The sequence below is a fragment of the Rhinatrema bivittatum genome, chromosome 4, assembly GCF_901001135.1.
Source record: "Rhinatrema bivittatum chromosome 4, aRhiBiv1.1, whole genome shotgun sequence".
In the NCBI taxonomy this organism is placed as follows: domain Eukaryota; kingdom Metazoa; phylum Chordata; class Amphibia; order Gymnophiona; family Rhinatrematidae; genus Rhinatrema; species Rhinatrema bivittatum.
The window spans coordinates 218,169,364-218,185,935 of NC_042618.1; the positions used below are offsets into that span (position 1 = coordinate 218,169,364).

The following is a 16,572-nucleotide window of genomic DNA, read 5'->3' on the forward strand; positions in this document are numbered from 1 at the left end:
CTTTTTAAGTAAATAAAATAGATTTAAGATTATGCAGAGCACTGTATTCTATTATCTGGAATGTTCATATTTTGTATTTATTGAAATTTGTTACCAAGGCCTTTAGCGATATACATAAAAACATACATAAATTAATACACTAACAAATATTAAAATATATTTAAAACAAGTTTGTGCATAAACTATTACAATTGCTACCAGTAATGGTGGTAACCAAGGCCTTTCAGATGATGGATTTGTTTCAGATAACAAAAGTTTCGCACCTCCCCAACTTGTTCCTGGCACGGTCCATCTTGGCCCAGCTCTTTCCTGCTCCTGCCACTGGTGTCTCTTTCCCATACAGTTCACAGTGCAGATAAACTATTTGATCCATGGGGTGCTCCAGAGATTAACCTACAGAGTGCCCACGCTTCAAGGAGCTGATCTGAGCTGTGAACCATGCCAGAAGGAGAGGAGGAGCAGCAGCAGCAGGAGGAACAGTTCAGAGAAGAGCCCAGCCAGAGTTCTATTTTCCGGATAACGGGAGTTACCTGATCATCGTATATTTATTTCGCGCTTTTCCTACAAGTGAGCTCAAGATATATGTCAGGTCAATGTTTATGGCACCTCAATAAATAAAATAAAAGGCACAGGGCCTGAATGTAAAACGCATTTACTCAAGTAAATGCACTTTATTTGAGTAAGTGGGCTTTCGAATATATGCCATTGAATTGTCCATAGATTTACCTGCGTAAGTGCACTTTACTCGAGTAATTGGCTTTTGAAAATCGCTATGACAGTATGTTACATTTATACGCGCAACTCCTTTGAAAATTCACCTGACGGTGTTTTAGCAAATCAACATTAAAAGGGTCAAAAGTGTTCTATTGACTCTTGTTTTCAATTGGGCCTTCAGAGGCAAAGAGGAACAGATGATTTGCCTAAGGTCACAAAGTTAGTGATAGAAGAAAATCATGTTCCAAGACTTCTCCATCACAGGTCAATGCTCTAACTACTATACCATTCCCCCTTCCTTAGTAATGACAGAAGATTAGTTGTAGCTGTCATAAATTAAAGATTAACAGATGAGTAAACAGATTTCTTACCACTAATTTATTTGTGATTTTAGCACATACAAATCCAAAGGTTAAAGTATAGAGGCAGGGATGTTTGTCAAATAGCCCAGTTGTTGATTTTTTGTAGATCACTGCTGCCAGCGTCATCACTAGTCCTATGTGAAGGCCAGGTGAAAGAACGCTTGTACCCTGGAAGGAAAAGATTTAGAGTATCATATTATTGGATTTGATACTCCAAAACCAGTCAACTACTGTTAATGATCAGCATTCCTTCATCCCTCCAGTACAGGGACGTCAACTTTTAAATCGGCACACGGTCGCACATGTACGTATGTAAGGCAGCTCACATCCAGAGACGTGGCTATTTTATAACATACGCATGTATATGCATGATGATATAAAATAAGCTGTATACATGTACATGTGCACAATTTTATATGGACACACACATGTGTGTGCAAATGCCGCCTCTACCGCACAAGTGGAGGGATTTTAGCACTTCTGCGCGTACCGGGAGATACACGCATGGCCAGGCTGTTTCTAAAATGCACTTGGCGCGCACATGGCCCCGCCTATAGCCCCCAGATTTTACATGCGCCGGGTACCAAAACTGTGGGCATTAATGTGTAACTTACTGCTATTGTAGAGCCATTCTTGCCAACTCCACCGCTTAAGATGACTCTGAAGTAACTGGAACAGGAAAGCAGTGCTCCGCCAATTATTCCAAGGATAGGGAAGGTTTTCAGTGGCAGTCCTGTCAATGGGATCTTTACAGGGAGGAAACAGATATGACATGTCTGGTTTGCTGGTGCAAATACGCTATAAATGTTTGTACAGAGTTAACGTAACATTGAAAGAGAAAGGCATAGTTCTTTTTAATCCCTCGGCCTCGCTTAAACTGAATTATTCCTTCCCTGAAGTCCAATTACTGTATTTTAGAATCAGTAGCATGCTTCTAATGTTTAAATGTATGGTGAGCCCTGTTCTGGAACTGTCCCGACATACAGAAATTCTGGAGTACTGTCCAATGACATATTCAGGAGGCTACGGGGGTTACTCTCCCTTTCAAAGCTGGACTTTTTCGTTTGACGATTTACATGACATTGTGTTTGCCAATAACCGTCTCAAACTTTGGGTACATAAAATACTTTTCTTAGCAAAAAAGGTTATTCTACATAATTGGCTTTACTTCATCTGTGCGCCATGGAATATCATACTGAAAACAAATTGATCTCTCAAGTGTAAATCTTTTCTGAAAATATGCCTCACAGAACTCGGAGTTTTTATTTGAATGTTCTTTAGTGATAGATGCCTGTTTTTACTGGCTGTTGTAATGCTCAACTTATTTCTTTCGTGATCACCACTGACATACTTGGTTGAGTTTGGGGTTTTGGTGGGGATTTATTTTGGTGTAGGATTCTACTTCCAGCTGGTTAAATAGCTGTTTTCTGTCAGTGTTTGAGGGTGCGCAGATCCACCGCCCTTAAGTCACATGTCTTTATTACTATTATGCATTTGATTGTGGTAAAAATTTAATAAAAAAGATTTGAAGCAAAAAAAAAAATGTATGGTTAGTGTTCTTAGAAGAATCATTTATCAAGACTGAGGAGCAGTGCATAGCCCTGCCCATGAGTAAAAGCTGAGGTTGCATAGATATTTGCTAGTCCCTTTATATACACTTTCAGAATAAACAGATTTTCTTTAATCTGCTTTATCCATTTCAACATATTAGAATTTAGACTCTCAATGGCATTTTTGTCAAGGAGAAAAAGGATAATTCATTAGAAGTCTGCATCATAACACACCAGTGGCACAGGAAAACCAAACACTATCTGCCTACTATGATTCCATACTACATATAATAATATAAAAAGATCCTAAAATAGATTTGCAGCAAGGTAGTTACCTTTTACAGACACCTGCAGTAACAAACTTCCAAAAGGCAGCAGAGGGTAAAAAAGAAGTAACATTAAATTTCTTGTAACTATAGATATTATTCAAATGTAACTATTTTGACTAAGTTTCCTATAGTACACAGTTCTAATTTATTTATTTATTTATGAACTTTTATTTACCAACATTCGTAGAACACATCACACCGGTTTACAATGAAAGTGAAGAAAGGAAAATTACAATGAAGGGGGGGGGAAGGGGGGCAGGCAAGAAAGGAAAGAGGGGGGAAGGGAGAAAGAACTAAAAGATGGAAATTAAACGACAGGCGGAAGGAGAGAACCATCATAAACTGGGTACAACAGGAACTATATACATCTTATGCCTGACAAGGATGCAAGCAACAATACCTGTAGTGGCTGAAAGCAACAGTGCAAAATATAACGGAATATGATCCAAATATAATGGAGTTAAAAAGGTGGGTTCTAGGGGGGAAAAGGCTACAGGGGAGGAGCTACTGAGGGTACAGGAAGGCACAAAAAGCAAGGGGCAGGAAAGGGTGGGTCATGGTAACTGGCTATGTTTGGTTCGTATCGGGGTAGGCCTGCTTGAAGAGCCAAGTCTTAATTCCTTTTTTAAAATTGTGTAAGGATGGCTCTAGATGGAGGGGAGTGGGGAGGGAATTCCAGAGGTAGGTGCCAGCGATAGTAAAGGGTCTCTCGCTGGTGAGGGAAAGATGCGCAGTTTTGAGAGATGGGGTGTGTAGGGTGCCTGCAAGGGCAGTTCTGGTGGGGCAATGGCAGACAGTGCTTTTTAAAAATAATCTACTCATCTAGTTTAAATCCAATTATCTAACAGTTCTAAGAATTCTATGTAATCACAGAAATGTTTTAATTAGGCCCAGCCTAAAGCTAATAAGAGCTCTATATGTATATGCAGTAGTGCCTTTGATCCCAACGTATATGATTTCAGCATCTCGGAAACCACACACTGATTCCTGTGTGGTGGACCATCTGGTAGCTGATTTCAAAGCTTGCACACTGTGATGGAATTTAAGGGGAGGCAAGGAGAAAGAATTATAAATGAATTACAGTTGGATAAATTTGAGTACAGGAAAATATAGTGACCCGTCCACAGTCACAAAATCCATGAGAGAGCAAGATGTCCTGAATCTTAGACAACACCTCTTAAACAGATCTAATCTTTTTGATTAAACAGAACAGTACTCAAACATTTTTATTTTATTTTATTTATTTATAAGCATTTGATATTTCTCCTCTTCCTACAGGTAGACCCACATAATTCTGCTGTGTTGCTTCACTGGTAAAAATAAAGCACAGCAAAATAAATAAATAAATGTGCCAATGGAGAAATTACTTACCTGATAATTTTGTTTTCCTTAGTGTAGACAGATGGACTCAGGACCAATGGGTTATGCTCCCCTCCCAGCAGGTGGAGACGGAGTCAGATTTCAAAGCTGACGTCACCTAGATAACACCCCAGCAGTGACCTCGGCCCGTGATTAAAAATATGATTACAAATGGATAACCGTAACTGTACTCAACCAATCATAAACAATGAACTCCTGTAAGAATCAGATGCCCTGATCTAGGGACTGGATGACGGCTTACCCGTAATCTCTTGGAATCGATATCCACTCCATGGGCGAATCCTTGGCACCATTCTTCTTGGGCAGCAGAGGGTTGGATGCTGAGTCCATCTGTCTACACTAAGGAAAACGAAATTATCAGGTAAGTAATTTCTCCATTTCCTGGGGTGTAGCCAGATGGACTCAGGACCAATGGGATGTACAAAAGCCACTCCTGATTGGGGCGGGAAGCTGCCCGTGGTCCAGTTAACACCGCCCTTGCAAAGACTGCGTCCTCGGGCCTGAACGTTCAGGTGACAGAACCTGGAGAAGGTGTGTAAGAAGGACCACATCGCTGCTCAGCAGATACCGACGGGAGACAGCAGTCCAGCTTCCACCCATGAGACTGCCTGAGCCCTGGTGGAATGAGCTTTAACCTGAAGGGGTAAAGGCTTTCCTGCCTCCACATAGGCTTCTGTGACCACCTCCTTAATCCAGCGAGCTATGGTAGCCTGCGAAGCTGGTTCGCCCTGCTTCTTTCCACCATGAAGGACAAACAGGCAGTCCTTCTGGACTGGTTCTGAAACTTCCAGATACCACACCAAAAGTCTACTGACATTCAAATGACGGAGAAGGCAGAATTCTTCCATGTTCTTGTGCTTATCTAGGGATGGCAACGAAATGGACCGATTCAAATGAAACTCTGAGACTACCTTGGGCAAGAAGGATGGAACGGTATGAAGCTGTAATGCTCCTGGAATCATCCGCAGGAATGGTTCCCAACATGACAATGCCTGCAGTTCAGAGATGCAACGTGCTGAGCATATAGGGGTAGATTTTCAAAGGATTACGCACATAATATACGTGCGGAACCCTTTTAAACCCCCCCCCCCCCCGTGCCCGCCGAGCCTATTTTGCATAGGCTCGGTGGTGCGTGCAAGCCCTGGGACATGCGTATGTCCCGGGGCTTGAAAAAGGGGGCCGGGCCGGAGCCTCCAGGCACAGCTGTGCGGGCGGGCTGTCGCTGGCAGGCGCAACTTAAAAATTAAAGGTAAGGAGGGGTTAGGTAGGGCTGGGGGGGGGGGGCGGAGGGAACAGAGGAAGGCGCCGACCCTGGATTTTATAACATGCGCACGCATGTTATAAAAATCGGGCGTAGATTTGTGCGCGCCGGGTTGAGCGCACAAATCTACGCCCACGCATAGTTTTTAAAATCTGGCCCATAGCCACCTTGAACACCATTTTCAAGTTTAATAAATGCAAGGAAAGACTGCACAGCGGCCAAAAGGAGGGCCCTGCCAAAAATTCCAATACTAGATTAAGATTCCACAAGGGAGCCAGCCACCGTAGAGGTGGCCGAAGGTGCTTTACCCCTTTCAGAAAACGGGACACAACCAGATGAGCCAACAGGTGGGTTCCATTCACCTGGCTCCTGAAACAGGAGAGCGCCGCTACCTGGACCTTCAAGGATTTAAGGGTCAAACCTTTTTTTCAAGCCATCCTGAAAAGATTCCAGAATTAGTGGAATTTTGACCACCCGAGAGGGGACACAGTGTTCCTTGCACCAGGCCTCAAATACTCTCCAGACCCGCACATACGCTAGGGACATAAAGAACTTCCGAGCACGGAGTAAGGTGGCAATTACTGCCACAGACTATCCTCGCTTCATCAGGTGAGCCCTCTCAAGAGCCAGACCATAAGACAGAATAGAGTCGGAGCCTCGTGAAGGACTGGTCCCTGCTGTAGCAGACCCCTGTGTGGTGGGAGGCACAAGGGGGGTCTCCACCAGGAGTCTCCATGTGTTTGCAATACCACGGATGCCTGGGCCAGTCTGGAGCTACTAGTAGGCCTAATCCCCTGTGGTGCTGGATTCTGTGAATGAATCTGCCCAGCAGGGGTCACAGAGGGAAGGCGTATAGCAACTCTTCTTCTGGCCAGATCTGAATGAGAGCATCGATCCCCAGGGACCACTGATCTCTTCTGCGACAGAAAAATCGGGGAAACTTTGTATTGTGAGCAGGTCGGTGGACAGGAGACTCCAGCGATCCACTATCAGTTGAAAGGCTTTGGCCAACACCACCCACTCTCCGGGATCCAGATTCTCCCTGCTTAGAAATTCTGGTATACATCAGCTGAACAATAAAAGACAAAACTCTGTGTTTGGGCGTCCCGAGTCTAGCCCAGTAGTGTGGCACCCCACAGGGCTCCTCCCCGTGGACGTGGTCATCTCCCACAGTACCCAAGAATCCACTCAAACACCTCGAAACCATAACAAGGGGTTTGCTCGCTGAAAAAAAGAAAGAAAGAAAGAAAGGAGACCATCTCCCCTTGCCTCCCAAGGGGAGGGAAACTTAAGTGTTCCTGAGATAGATGCGCTGGCTTGTGCCATGATGTTGAGAATCATGATTCCCTTGGAAGGTAGTGCGGCACTCTAGGATGGAAAAAAATAGAAGCAGATCTCAAGTAGGCCTTTGAGACAGCTAGTATGTCTCTTCAGGTGGCAGCGTGTGACTGTGTTATGACTAAAACAGGTTTGCACTTGTCTCATGGTATGCAGGAAGCTTTGCAAGAAAGTAACATTTCAAACCTGGTGAAGGCAGCACAACAAACTGGAGGGCAGCATTTGAGAAGATGCATCTTTGATTAGTTCATACCTCAGCTAGGAGCATAGCTTCTAGTATAGTGGCTAGGCATGTGTCGCCGTGGAGTTGGTTTGCGGATTTAACATCTAGGAGTCAGCTGACCAAGATTCTCTTCCAGGGCAGGCTTCTAGTTGGTGAGGAACTAGAGAAAAAGGGTCACAGTCTAGGGGAGTAAAGTTCACAGTCTCCCAGAGGATGAACAGCAAGGATCATCCAGTCTGTTGCCTTCTAGAAGCCTTTGGGATATCAAAGGTCTAGGTCATATGGTAGATTTCAGTCTTTTTGTAGTTCCAAGAGAGAGGGAAATTTTGAGAGTTTGGGAACTATGTCCTGAAGCTCCCAATGAAGGAGTAGAAGGTCTAGTCTCTGGAGCAAATAACCCAAACAGGACATAAGAATTTTCTTTGGTCGGTTTCGTCACTGAAGAGTTACAAAATGGCAACCTAGTCTTCCCTTACATTCTTTTGCGATACTTTATCATCTTGATGGTAGAACCAGGGAGGAACATCCTTTGGTTCGGATATCTTGAAAGGGGTTGGCAATGTTCTTCCCACTCGAGGTATAGCTTGGGTAACACCTCATGTATTTGGACTAGTCTGGCTGGCTGAAGAGGAAGGAGAAATTAATTCTTACCTAATAATATTTCTTTGAGTCCAGACCAGTCCAGGACCCTCCCTTATCTGCCAAACATGGTATTTTACAGTTATTTCTCTTCAGAAAGTGCACATATAATTGTAGTCAAACCTTCAACGGACAGGTAAGGGGATATTAATTTATTTCGTTAATCCTAATTATTATGTTAATTTGTTATTCTCCCTTGGAAATCTCCTGGTTTGGGGGAGAGGGAATGTTTTGTTTTTAGTATGTTATTCTTAGCTTGTTACAGGATACTGGCAGGCTGAAGACGACATGGGAGCTTATATAAGTTGACATCAGCAAGCCTGTTAATCTCTGCTTCCATCTTCTGATTGGTGGGCATAACCCATGTGTTTAAACTGGTATAGCTGAACTCAAGGAAAGGAAATAATCAGGTAAGAACAAACTTTTCCACAACATGCACATTAAAAAAAAAATTATTGCACTAAGATGTGGCATATGCAGGGCTTAATTTGTGGGGGGAATGGAGTTCTGGCACTTCTTTTAAGACTTAAGCAGCACAGCAGTAGGGGTGCTCTGCTCCAGCCCTCTCCTCCATGCATCCAACAAGGAAGGGTGAGAGGGTGAGTCTGGATTACATAAAGCAGAAAAAACAGCCACTCTGCCTTCTAATCTAGCCCTGTCCTCCTATTCTGTAGGGAAGAGGAAGCAGACACTGCAAAGCAAAGAACAGACAAAAAAAAGGAATTGAATGAACCCAAGATTGAAACTTGTTAGCAGTAGTGCCAATCATTAAGGCTTCAGTCCTGGTGTTGATGATTGGCATTACTGTATATAAATGTTGAACTTGTGTTAGTTTAACACCTTTTTGTGTCTGTTATTCAGGCCTTAATAGATTTTAATGCCTGTACAGGAATACTACATCTGTAACCAATCATTGTTGGTCTGTTGTTATGACTATGAATGTCACTTTATAAACCGTTGCGATCTATAAATGGAATGACTATATAATATGTCTAAAATAAATATATTTCTGGCAGAATAACCCACCTTTTTTTCTGGGACCTGCTGAATTGGAGCAGAGCTGGCAGTGTGAAGAATGTGTGTGAGTGTGTGTGCGCGCGTTTGGGGGGAGAGAGAGTTCACACCCAGCCTTGGCCCTGCTCCTTACCTACCCTCCAGCCATCCCCACTTCCTTTTTGTCTATAAATTAAGGCCTGGGCATATGTAAATCTTGTACAAAAGTTAAGGACCATCATATTCAGTAAAAGAAACACAAGTTAAAATGCTTAGTGAGATTACCTTATAGTCCCATAGAGTGGTACCACCAAATGCAGACAGCAAAAATATAATAATAATTGATATTTGAACTTCAGTAACATCAATTCTGAAAAAGAAAATGCACCAAAATGTATATTAGAAGTGTTGCATGTAAGGAAATCAACAAACTTAATTATGCTTGTGTGTATTGTTCCTAATTAAGAAAAGCAGATTTGAACAGGAAGCATATTGGCTCAAAATATATCAATTGATTAATCTAATAAAAAATGATACATGTGGTATATTATTTTTCAAAGACTGAAGTAGTCTATTTGGATAAGAAGTCCTTCATCAACCATACTACTGTATCTTCTGTCTCCTGACAAACTTCAACCTTGTTTCCTCTCTATCTGTAATTTATTTATTTTATTTTAATATATATTTCTATACCGGACTTCACGAATGGAATTCACATCAGGCCGGTTTACATGGAACTTAGGGGATTAACAAGAGTAACCAAACAAGAAGGCTGAAACAAGCAAAGTTACATAAAACAAGGGCATTGAACTTGGGGGCTAAAGGAGCCAAGAAGAAAGGTAGAACGGAATTGGCAACATATAAATAATAATCTTGGTATCATGCTTCATTCAGCACTATCGTTAGTGGCTGTCTTCTTTCTCTGATACCTGTTAAATCTTCCTTTTTCTATCTACAAAATATTGCTTATGATGCTTTCTTGACTGTCTTTGCCGAGTTCCTTATTCATGTTTTTGTTTCTTCATGTCTTGATTGCTATATGATAGATATCCACACACCCTAGATGAGTGCTAGATAAGGGTTACACAGATAGATATGACAGGGACAGCATTAAATGCACAGGAAGCAGGTCTTTTAATGTAATGGAGGCTTTAAAATGAGGAGTCTTGGGATGAGAATGAAAAAGAGGTAAAATCAAGAGTAATCTAAGGAAATATTTATTTATGGAGAAGGTGGTGGACGAATGAAATGAAGGTGTTACTAAGACAATCATAGTGGATTTTTGAGGGAAAGGAAAGGATTGTAAAGCTGAGCAGGATATGTGGATGGGCAGACTGAATGAACCATATATTCTTTATCTGCAGTCATGTTCAATGTTTCTCGGTTGCTCTCAGAAATCCAGAGTTTGGAAATTGGAGGTACTACTTAAGTCTCTGAGGCAATACAGTCATTCCTTCTCTCAGAACAGAGCCTCTTCTAACTCCCCGGGTGCTGAGTTGAGCAGGAGCACCTCAAGTAAGCTTCTACCTCATTGCAGCAAGCCTGAGGCCTCTGTAAGGTTGAGTAAGCAGAAAAAGTGCCACTCTCAGATGTCGGAAAGCCCTTTGCGTACATCTGGTACAAAAAACAAGAAGCGCCATTCCTTGAAACTAGTAGGGCAACCAGCACCAAAGAAGCACCAGCCTTTGGCTCCGATGACACAGTTGACCATATAGTACCAGCACATTAAGCCCCAGCGCCGCCGCCATCAAGCCTCAACATCAATGCTTCCTCCTCTGATGCCTCAAGTGGGGATCCACACTGTTGACAGGCCGAGGCCTATTGTATATTAAGCTTTCAGCGACCAAGCCATCTGTTCCATGGAACTATAATGTGGTTTTGGCACAGCTTATGAAGCCACCCTTTGGGCCTTTTGAGACAGCTTGTTTGACGTTTCTCACCTGGAAAGAATTGTTCCTTGTTGTGATCACACCAGCCAGAAAAGTCAGTGAGCTTCAGGCACTGATGCATTGCTCTCCTTATATGCAGTTCTTCCACAATTGGGTGGATGCAGAGCATCCACCCAAACTTTATACCAAAGGCGGTCTCAGCTTTTCCTATAAATCACGCCATCATGTTACCCACATTCTTTCCGAGACCACATGCACATGAAGGTGAAAATGCCCTTTACTACATCGTCAGGCCTTGCAACTATTTGTCTCTTATGATCATAACCATTTGGGCAGAGCAGCTGCTAAATGAATATTGTCCAATTGGTTAGCAGACTGTATTGCACATGGTTATGTGCTAGCTGAGCTCCAGATTACAGACTCAATTAAGACTCACCAAGTGAGAGCCATGACTGTCTCAATGGCTCATTTGCGAGCTGTGCCTAATGAAGAAATCTGCAAAGCTGTAACTTGGTCATTAGTGCACACTTTCACGTTCATTACAGTCTGGACAGTCTATCAAGATGGGATAGTAAATAAAGAGAAGCAGTTTTGCATAATCTGTTTAACCAATAATCTACTCTCCATGGTGGGGGTCCAGATTGCTTATTCAAAAAATGCTCCATTGCAGCCCTTAGCTTGGAGTAAGTCTTAAAAATGCTACTTATCTGGCTAAATAAGCCTTAGACTTATTCGGATAAGTAGGCTTTTGAATCTTGTCCAGCTATCTTAGAATTTATCTGGATAATTGGCATGCAACTGCTCTGCAGGAGTAGTTTTATGACCAGCACACTGAGCAGAGGATTTCAACATATTCTCCACAAGGACTCCAAGGTCCTTTTCCTGGGTAGTTACTCCCAATACAGAACCCAGCATCGTGTAACTGTTGTTAGTATTATTTTACCCTATCTATATAAAACTTTGCACTTTTCCACATTTAATTTCATCTACTGTTCAGTTGCCCAGTCTCCATCCTCACAAGGTCCTTCTGCAAATCCTCACTATCTATTACTGTTTTAACAACTGAATAATTGTGTCATCTTCAAATTTGATCACCTCACTTTTTGTTTCTTTTTCCAGATCATTTATGAATACATTAAACAGCACGGGTCCCAGTACTGATCCCTGTGGTACTCCACTAATGACCTCCATTTGGAAACTGACCATTTAGTCTTACCCTCTGTTTCCAGCCTTTTAAGCAGTTACCAATCCTCAACATAACCGCCTCCATCCCATGAATTTGTAATTTCCTGAGGAGTCTCTCATGGGGGACTATCAGGGGTGGATTGGCCTATCGGGGGATCGGGCATCCCCCGGTGGACCGATCGTTCCAGTCATGTGGTCTGCCGTGCGCGGCCGTGAGAGCCGCGCTCGGCAGACCACGTGATGTGTCCTGGGCCGGCCTGGGAGGCGAATACCCGGGCCGGTCCGGGCGGCGAATACCCGGGCCGGTCCAACATCGTGAATCCGCCGCTGGGGACTTTGTCAAATGCCTTCTGAAAATCTAAATACATTATATCAACCAGCTCACCTTTATCTACATGTTTATTTACACTTTCAAAAAATTCTAAAAGATCGGTAAGACAAGACTTCTTCTTGCTATACCATGTTGACTTCTCCATTAAGACATGTCTATCAATATGGCCAGTGATTTTGTTTTTAAGAATGGCTTCTACCATTTTGCCCAGCACTGATGTCTGGCTCACTGCCTGTAGTTCCTAGATCACCCTGGATCCTTTTTAAAAATCGGCATTACATTGGCCACCTTCCAGTCTTCAGGATTCATGGTTGTTTGAAATGTTATGGTACGGATTACTCGTAACAGGTTAGCGATTTCATGTTTTAGTTTTTTTAGAACTCTGGGAGGATTCCATCTGGTTCCAGTGATTTGTTACTCTTTAGTTTCTCAATGTGATCTATCACATCCTCCACTGTCACAGATATTTGTTTTAGTTGCTGAGAATGTCCATCCTTAAAAGAATGTTTCAGGTGTGGGGGATGTTCTCAACTCAGCTGTAGGTTTTGCAGCAAGAGTTCCTCGTATTCTGTGAAATGTATGTGGCACATCTGCATAGATTTATATACCAAATAATTTGTATTTTTCTTTATAAAAATAAAGAGTTAGTAGTTTTCTGACATTTTGTGTGTGTCTGGTTAATTTTTTTCTTTTTGGTGGAAAAGAGACCTCAATGATCTGTGCTAGGAAGGGAGGAGGAAAAGAGAAGAAGATCTCAGAGCAGGGATCTTAGAAAGGAAGGGAAAGAGGAATAGGAGATGGAGATGGAGGGGGACTGAGGCATAGGAGGAAAATCAGGAAGCAGACAAAGGGAGGATCATGAGAAAAGGTAAGGGGAATGAGTAGAGAGGAGGAGAGGAGAGGGAAGAAGGATTCACTCATATACTTCTATCCTAACCTCAATCCCTTCTCTCACACACATCCTACACCCTCCAGATTTCTTCACTCATATGCAGCCCCTCTCGTCACCTCACTCACACCTTAAACTCCCCTATGAGGAAAGACTAAAGAGGTTAGGACTGTTCAGCTTGGAGAAGAGACGGCTGAGGGGGGATATGATAGAGGTGTTTAAAATCATGAGAGGTCTAGAACGAGTAGATGTGAATCGGTTATTTACTCTTTCAGATAATAGAAAGACTAGGGGGCACTCCATGAAGTTAGCATGGGGCACATTTAAAACTAATCGGAGAAAGTTCTTTTTTACTCAACGCACAATTAAACTCTGGAATTTGTTGCCAGAGGATGTGGTTAGTGCAGTTAGTGTAGCTGTGTTTAAAAAAGGATTGGATAAGTTCTTGGAGGAGAAGTCCATTACCTGCTATTAAGTTCACGCTGGGGTAGATTTTCAAACCGCGCGAATTGGCGTACTTTTGCTGGCACATCAGACGCAAGCAAAAGTACGCGGGATTTTAGTAGATACGCGCGTAGCCACGCGTATCCGCTAAAATCCTGGATCGGTGCGCGCAAGGCTATCGATTCCGTATAGCCTGCGCGCGCCGAGCAGCCTACCCCCGTTCCCTCCGAGGCCGCTCCAAAATCGGAGCCGCCTCAGAGGGAACTTTCTTTTGCCCTCCCCTCCCCTACCTAACCCACCCGCCCGGCCCTGTCTAAACCCCCCCCCCCACCTTTGTCGAGGGATTTATGCCTCCCGGAGAGAGACGTAAATCCCCACGCGCCAGCGGGCCGCTTGCGCGCCGGGACGCGACCTGGGGGCGGGTACGGAGGGCGTGGCCACGCCCCCGGACCGCCCCAGGCCGTAACCACGCCCCCGGGCCCGCCCCCAAAACGCTGCCGACACGCCCCCAAAACGCCACGCCGACCGGGCCCGCCCTCCTCGCCAAACCCCGGGACTTACGCGAGTCCCGGGGCTCTGCGCGCGCCGGTAGGCCTATGTAAAATAGGCACACCGGCGCGCAGGGCCCTGCTCGCCTAAATCCGCCCGGATTTAGGCGGATTTAGGCGAGCAGGGCTCTTAAAATCCGCCCCTTAGAGAATAGCCACTGCCATTAGCAATGGTAACATGGGATAGACTTAGTTTTTGGGTAATTGCCAGGATCTTATGGCCTGGATTGGCCACTGTTGGAAACAGGATGCTGGGCTTGATGGACCCTTGGTTTGACCCAGTATGGCATTTTCTTATGTTCTTATTCCATCCTCTTACTCTCTCCCCACTATGCTACAATCCTCTCTCTCCCTACACCCCCTCTAATTCCCTCACTTGGCCCTGCATCCGTTCCCATCCCCACTCTCTTCCCCTGCATCCACCATCCACTCATGCCCACCTCCTCCCCTGCATATTCTCACTTCCTCACCTTTTCCATCCCCACTTGGGGCTAGGACGATGACAATGGCAGTGCAGCACCTTGAGCCTCATCTCCCTCCTTTACTGCATGAGCCAGTCTGCCCCACTTTGAACCATCTCTCAATCCTGCATGGTTTGAAGTGCAGCACTCAAGCCTGAACAGCAGAGGAGGAAGATACAGCCTAAAGTGTTACGCAGCCCCTGTCCTCCTAGCCTTAAGCTGGGATGGGTAGGGGTGTGGGTGAGAAGAGAGAGAGATTAGCCACCACCACTGCTGTGCTTCAGTCTGGTTTCTTGTCTCCCATGGCCAATCTACAGTAAGGGTCAGATGTTGCAGCCCTTATGCCTGTGGCATCATGGGAGACTAAAGGCCCAGGTTACATAATTCCATTCATATAAATTTAAATAACAAATAAAACTAGACTCTCTCTTATAACAAATCTCATAAGTCAAAACAAACATAGTATGACAACAACAATAAACATACTTAATATACAGCACATCATAAATAGAGATAAAAACATCACAAGATTAAAATCAGATTTAAAAAAAACAATCTTAATAAACACCCTAGCCATTGTCATACAGTGTCTAACACCCCTGTGTTTAGCATGATACTGTCATTAGATTTTACAAAACAGGTCCAGAAAAATCCTGCATTCCCTTTATTTGATTATGCATTCCAAGTTGTGTGGTCATTGCACCACATTCATACGTCTCAGGTGCATCTAGGATGTGTATATCTGTTCAACCGCACATTCTGTTGTGTGATATCTGTATACCTATTACGTACCAAGTGAACCAGTGTGTAGCATTTTCTCCACAAAATTTGGCTTTGTTTCTTAACATCCATCAAACATATCCCAACGTTCAAAGATAAAGCTTACTTACTTTCCAAACTTTAATGTCCCAGACACATAGGTCTGCCAGTGGGCACAGTAGAACATGAACATGCCCACAAAAGAACAGAAAAATAGCCAGTCTGGATTAGTTCCCAGCCGAACAGCTATTGTGGTTCCAATAGCCACAAACACTGCAAGGAAGACGGATCCGTAGAGTTAGCAATAAATACCATACAGTTTAGAAAGTATGAAGACAAAAACAAGAAAAAAATGCTCTGTGTTGTGATACTAATGGTATAATAATGTATGTAATGTTGTAAAAGTAAAAAAAAAACAAAAAACAAACAACTTCCTGTCATTCCCTACTAAGGGCGGTGGTTGTGATGGCTTGGTTACAAAGGGGATGGGACCAATTGTCAGAAGACCCCTGGCAGCTGGGAATGAAGACCCATGCTGCCTCACACCTTCAGGTCTCCCCATCCTCCTGTTCCGCTCCCTCATCCTCTTTACCCAACCCACTACCTGCCCCTCACTTTATAATCATGGAGCCACCCTGTAATGACAAAACAATCCAACTATAAGTAATTGAGTACTCGTCTTCAGTGAAAGCTTCTGGAGATATAATTCCCATATCCCCAAAAATGCTCTTTTCCCACTTGAAACCAAACGGCAAGGCTCTCCATAACCACAGCAATACGTAGGCCGTTCCTCCAGTCGCCAGTATGGTGGGAGGAGAGGCGCCTCGCCATGCTTTTGGTATTACCCTTCTTCACCAGTAAGAAAGACTTCCTAACAAATATTCACGCAGATGGACTTGTTTGATGTAGTGGAATATAAGTGCAACAAATAAATATTTATTTAATGCTGCATATGATTTTCCATTGATTCTTGCTGGATATACTGTGTGTACTGATTCAGTGTTGCATATGTAATTCTATTTGAAATGTCTCTCATTGTATTGTGATGCCTAAGGGGATGGCGGTAAATCCAAAGCAAACAGAAAAAGCATTTTAAAATATTGGCAAAAGAAACCTCTTCTTCCAAGTGCAATGAGTTTTCACTGAAAAAAATGACAACAGATGGGGCAGATTTATACTGCACTCGTGCCACAGAATTGTCACTGACTTAATTTACTTCAGCTTTTTTTTTTTTTATAAATGCCTCAAACCAGGGAGCTTTACAACGAATTTCATGA

General features: G+C 43.4%; 1 protein-coding gene across 4 annotated transcripts in view; it reads right to left on the reverse strand.

Moving 5' to 3' along the window:
- CHPT1 (choline phosphotransferase 1) overlaps window positions 1–16,572 on the reverse strand; it is a 79,387-nt gene that overhangs the window by 27,626 nt on the left and 35,189 nt on the right. For all 4 annotated transcript variants that reach the window (XR_003856409.1, XM_029599710.1, XM_029599711.1 and 1 more), the window contains exons 3-6: window positions 15,427–15,568; window positions 9,075–9,159; window positions 1,691–1,822; window positions 1,086–1,244 (exon numbers count right to left, since the gene is read on the reverse strand). Coding sequence is in view for 3 of the 4 variants with exons in the window: in XM_029599710.1 (XP_029455570.1) it covers window positions 1,086–1,244; window positions 1,691–1,822; window positions 9,075–9,159; window positions 15,427–15,568 (518 nt within the window). In the remaining variant the exon portion in view is untranslated. The remainder of the gene's footprint in view (window positions 1–1,085; window positions 1,245–1,690; window positions 1,823–9,074; window positions 9,160–15,426; window positions 15,569–16,572) is intronic.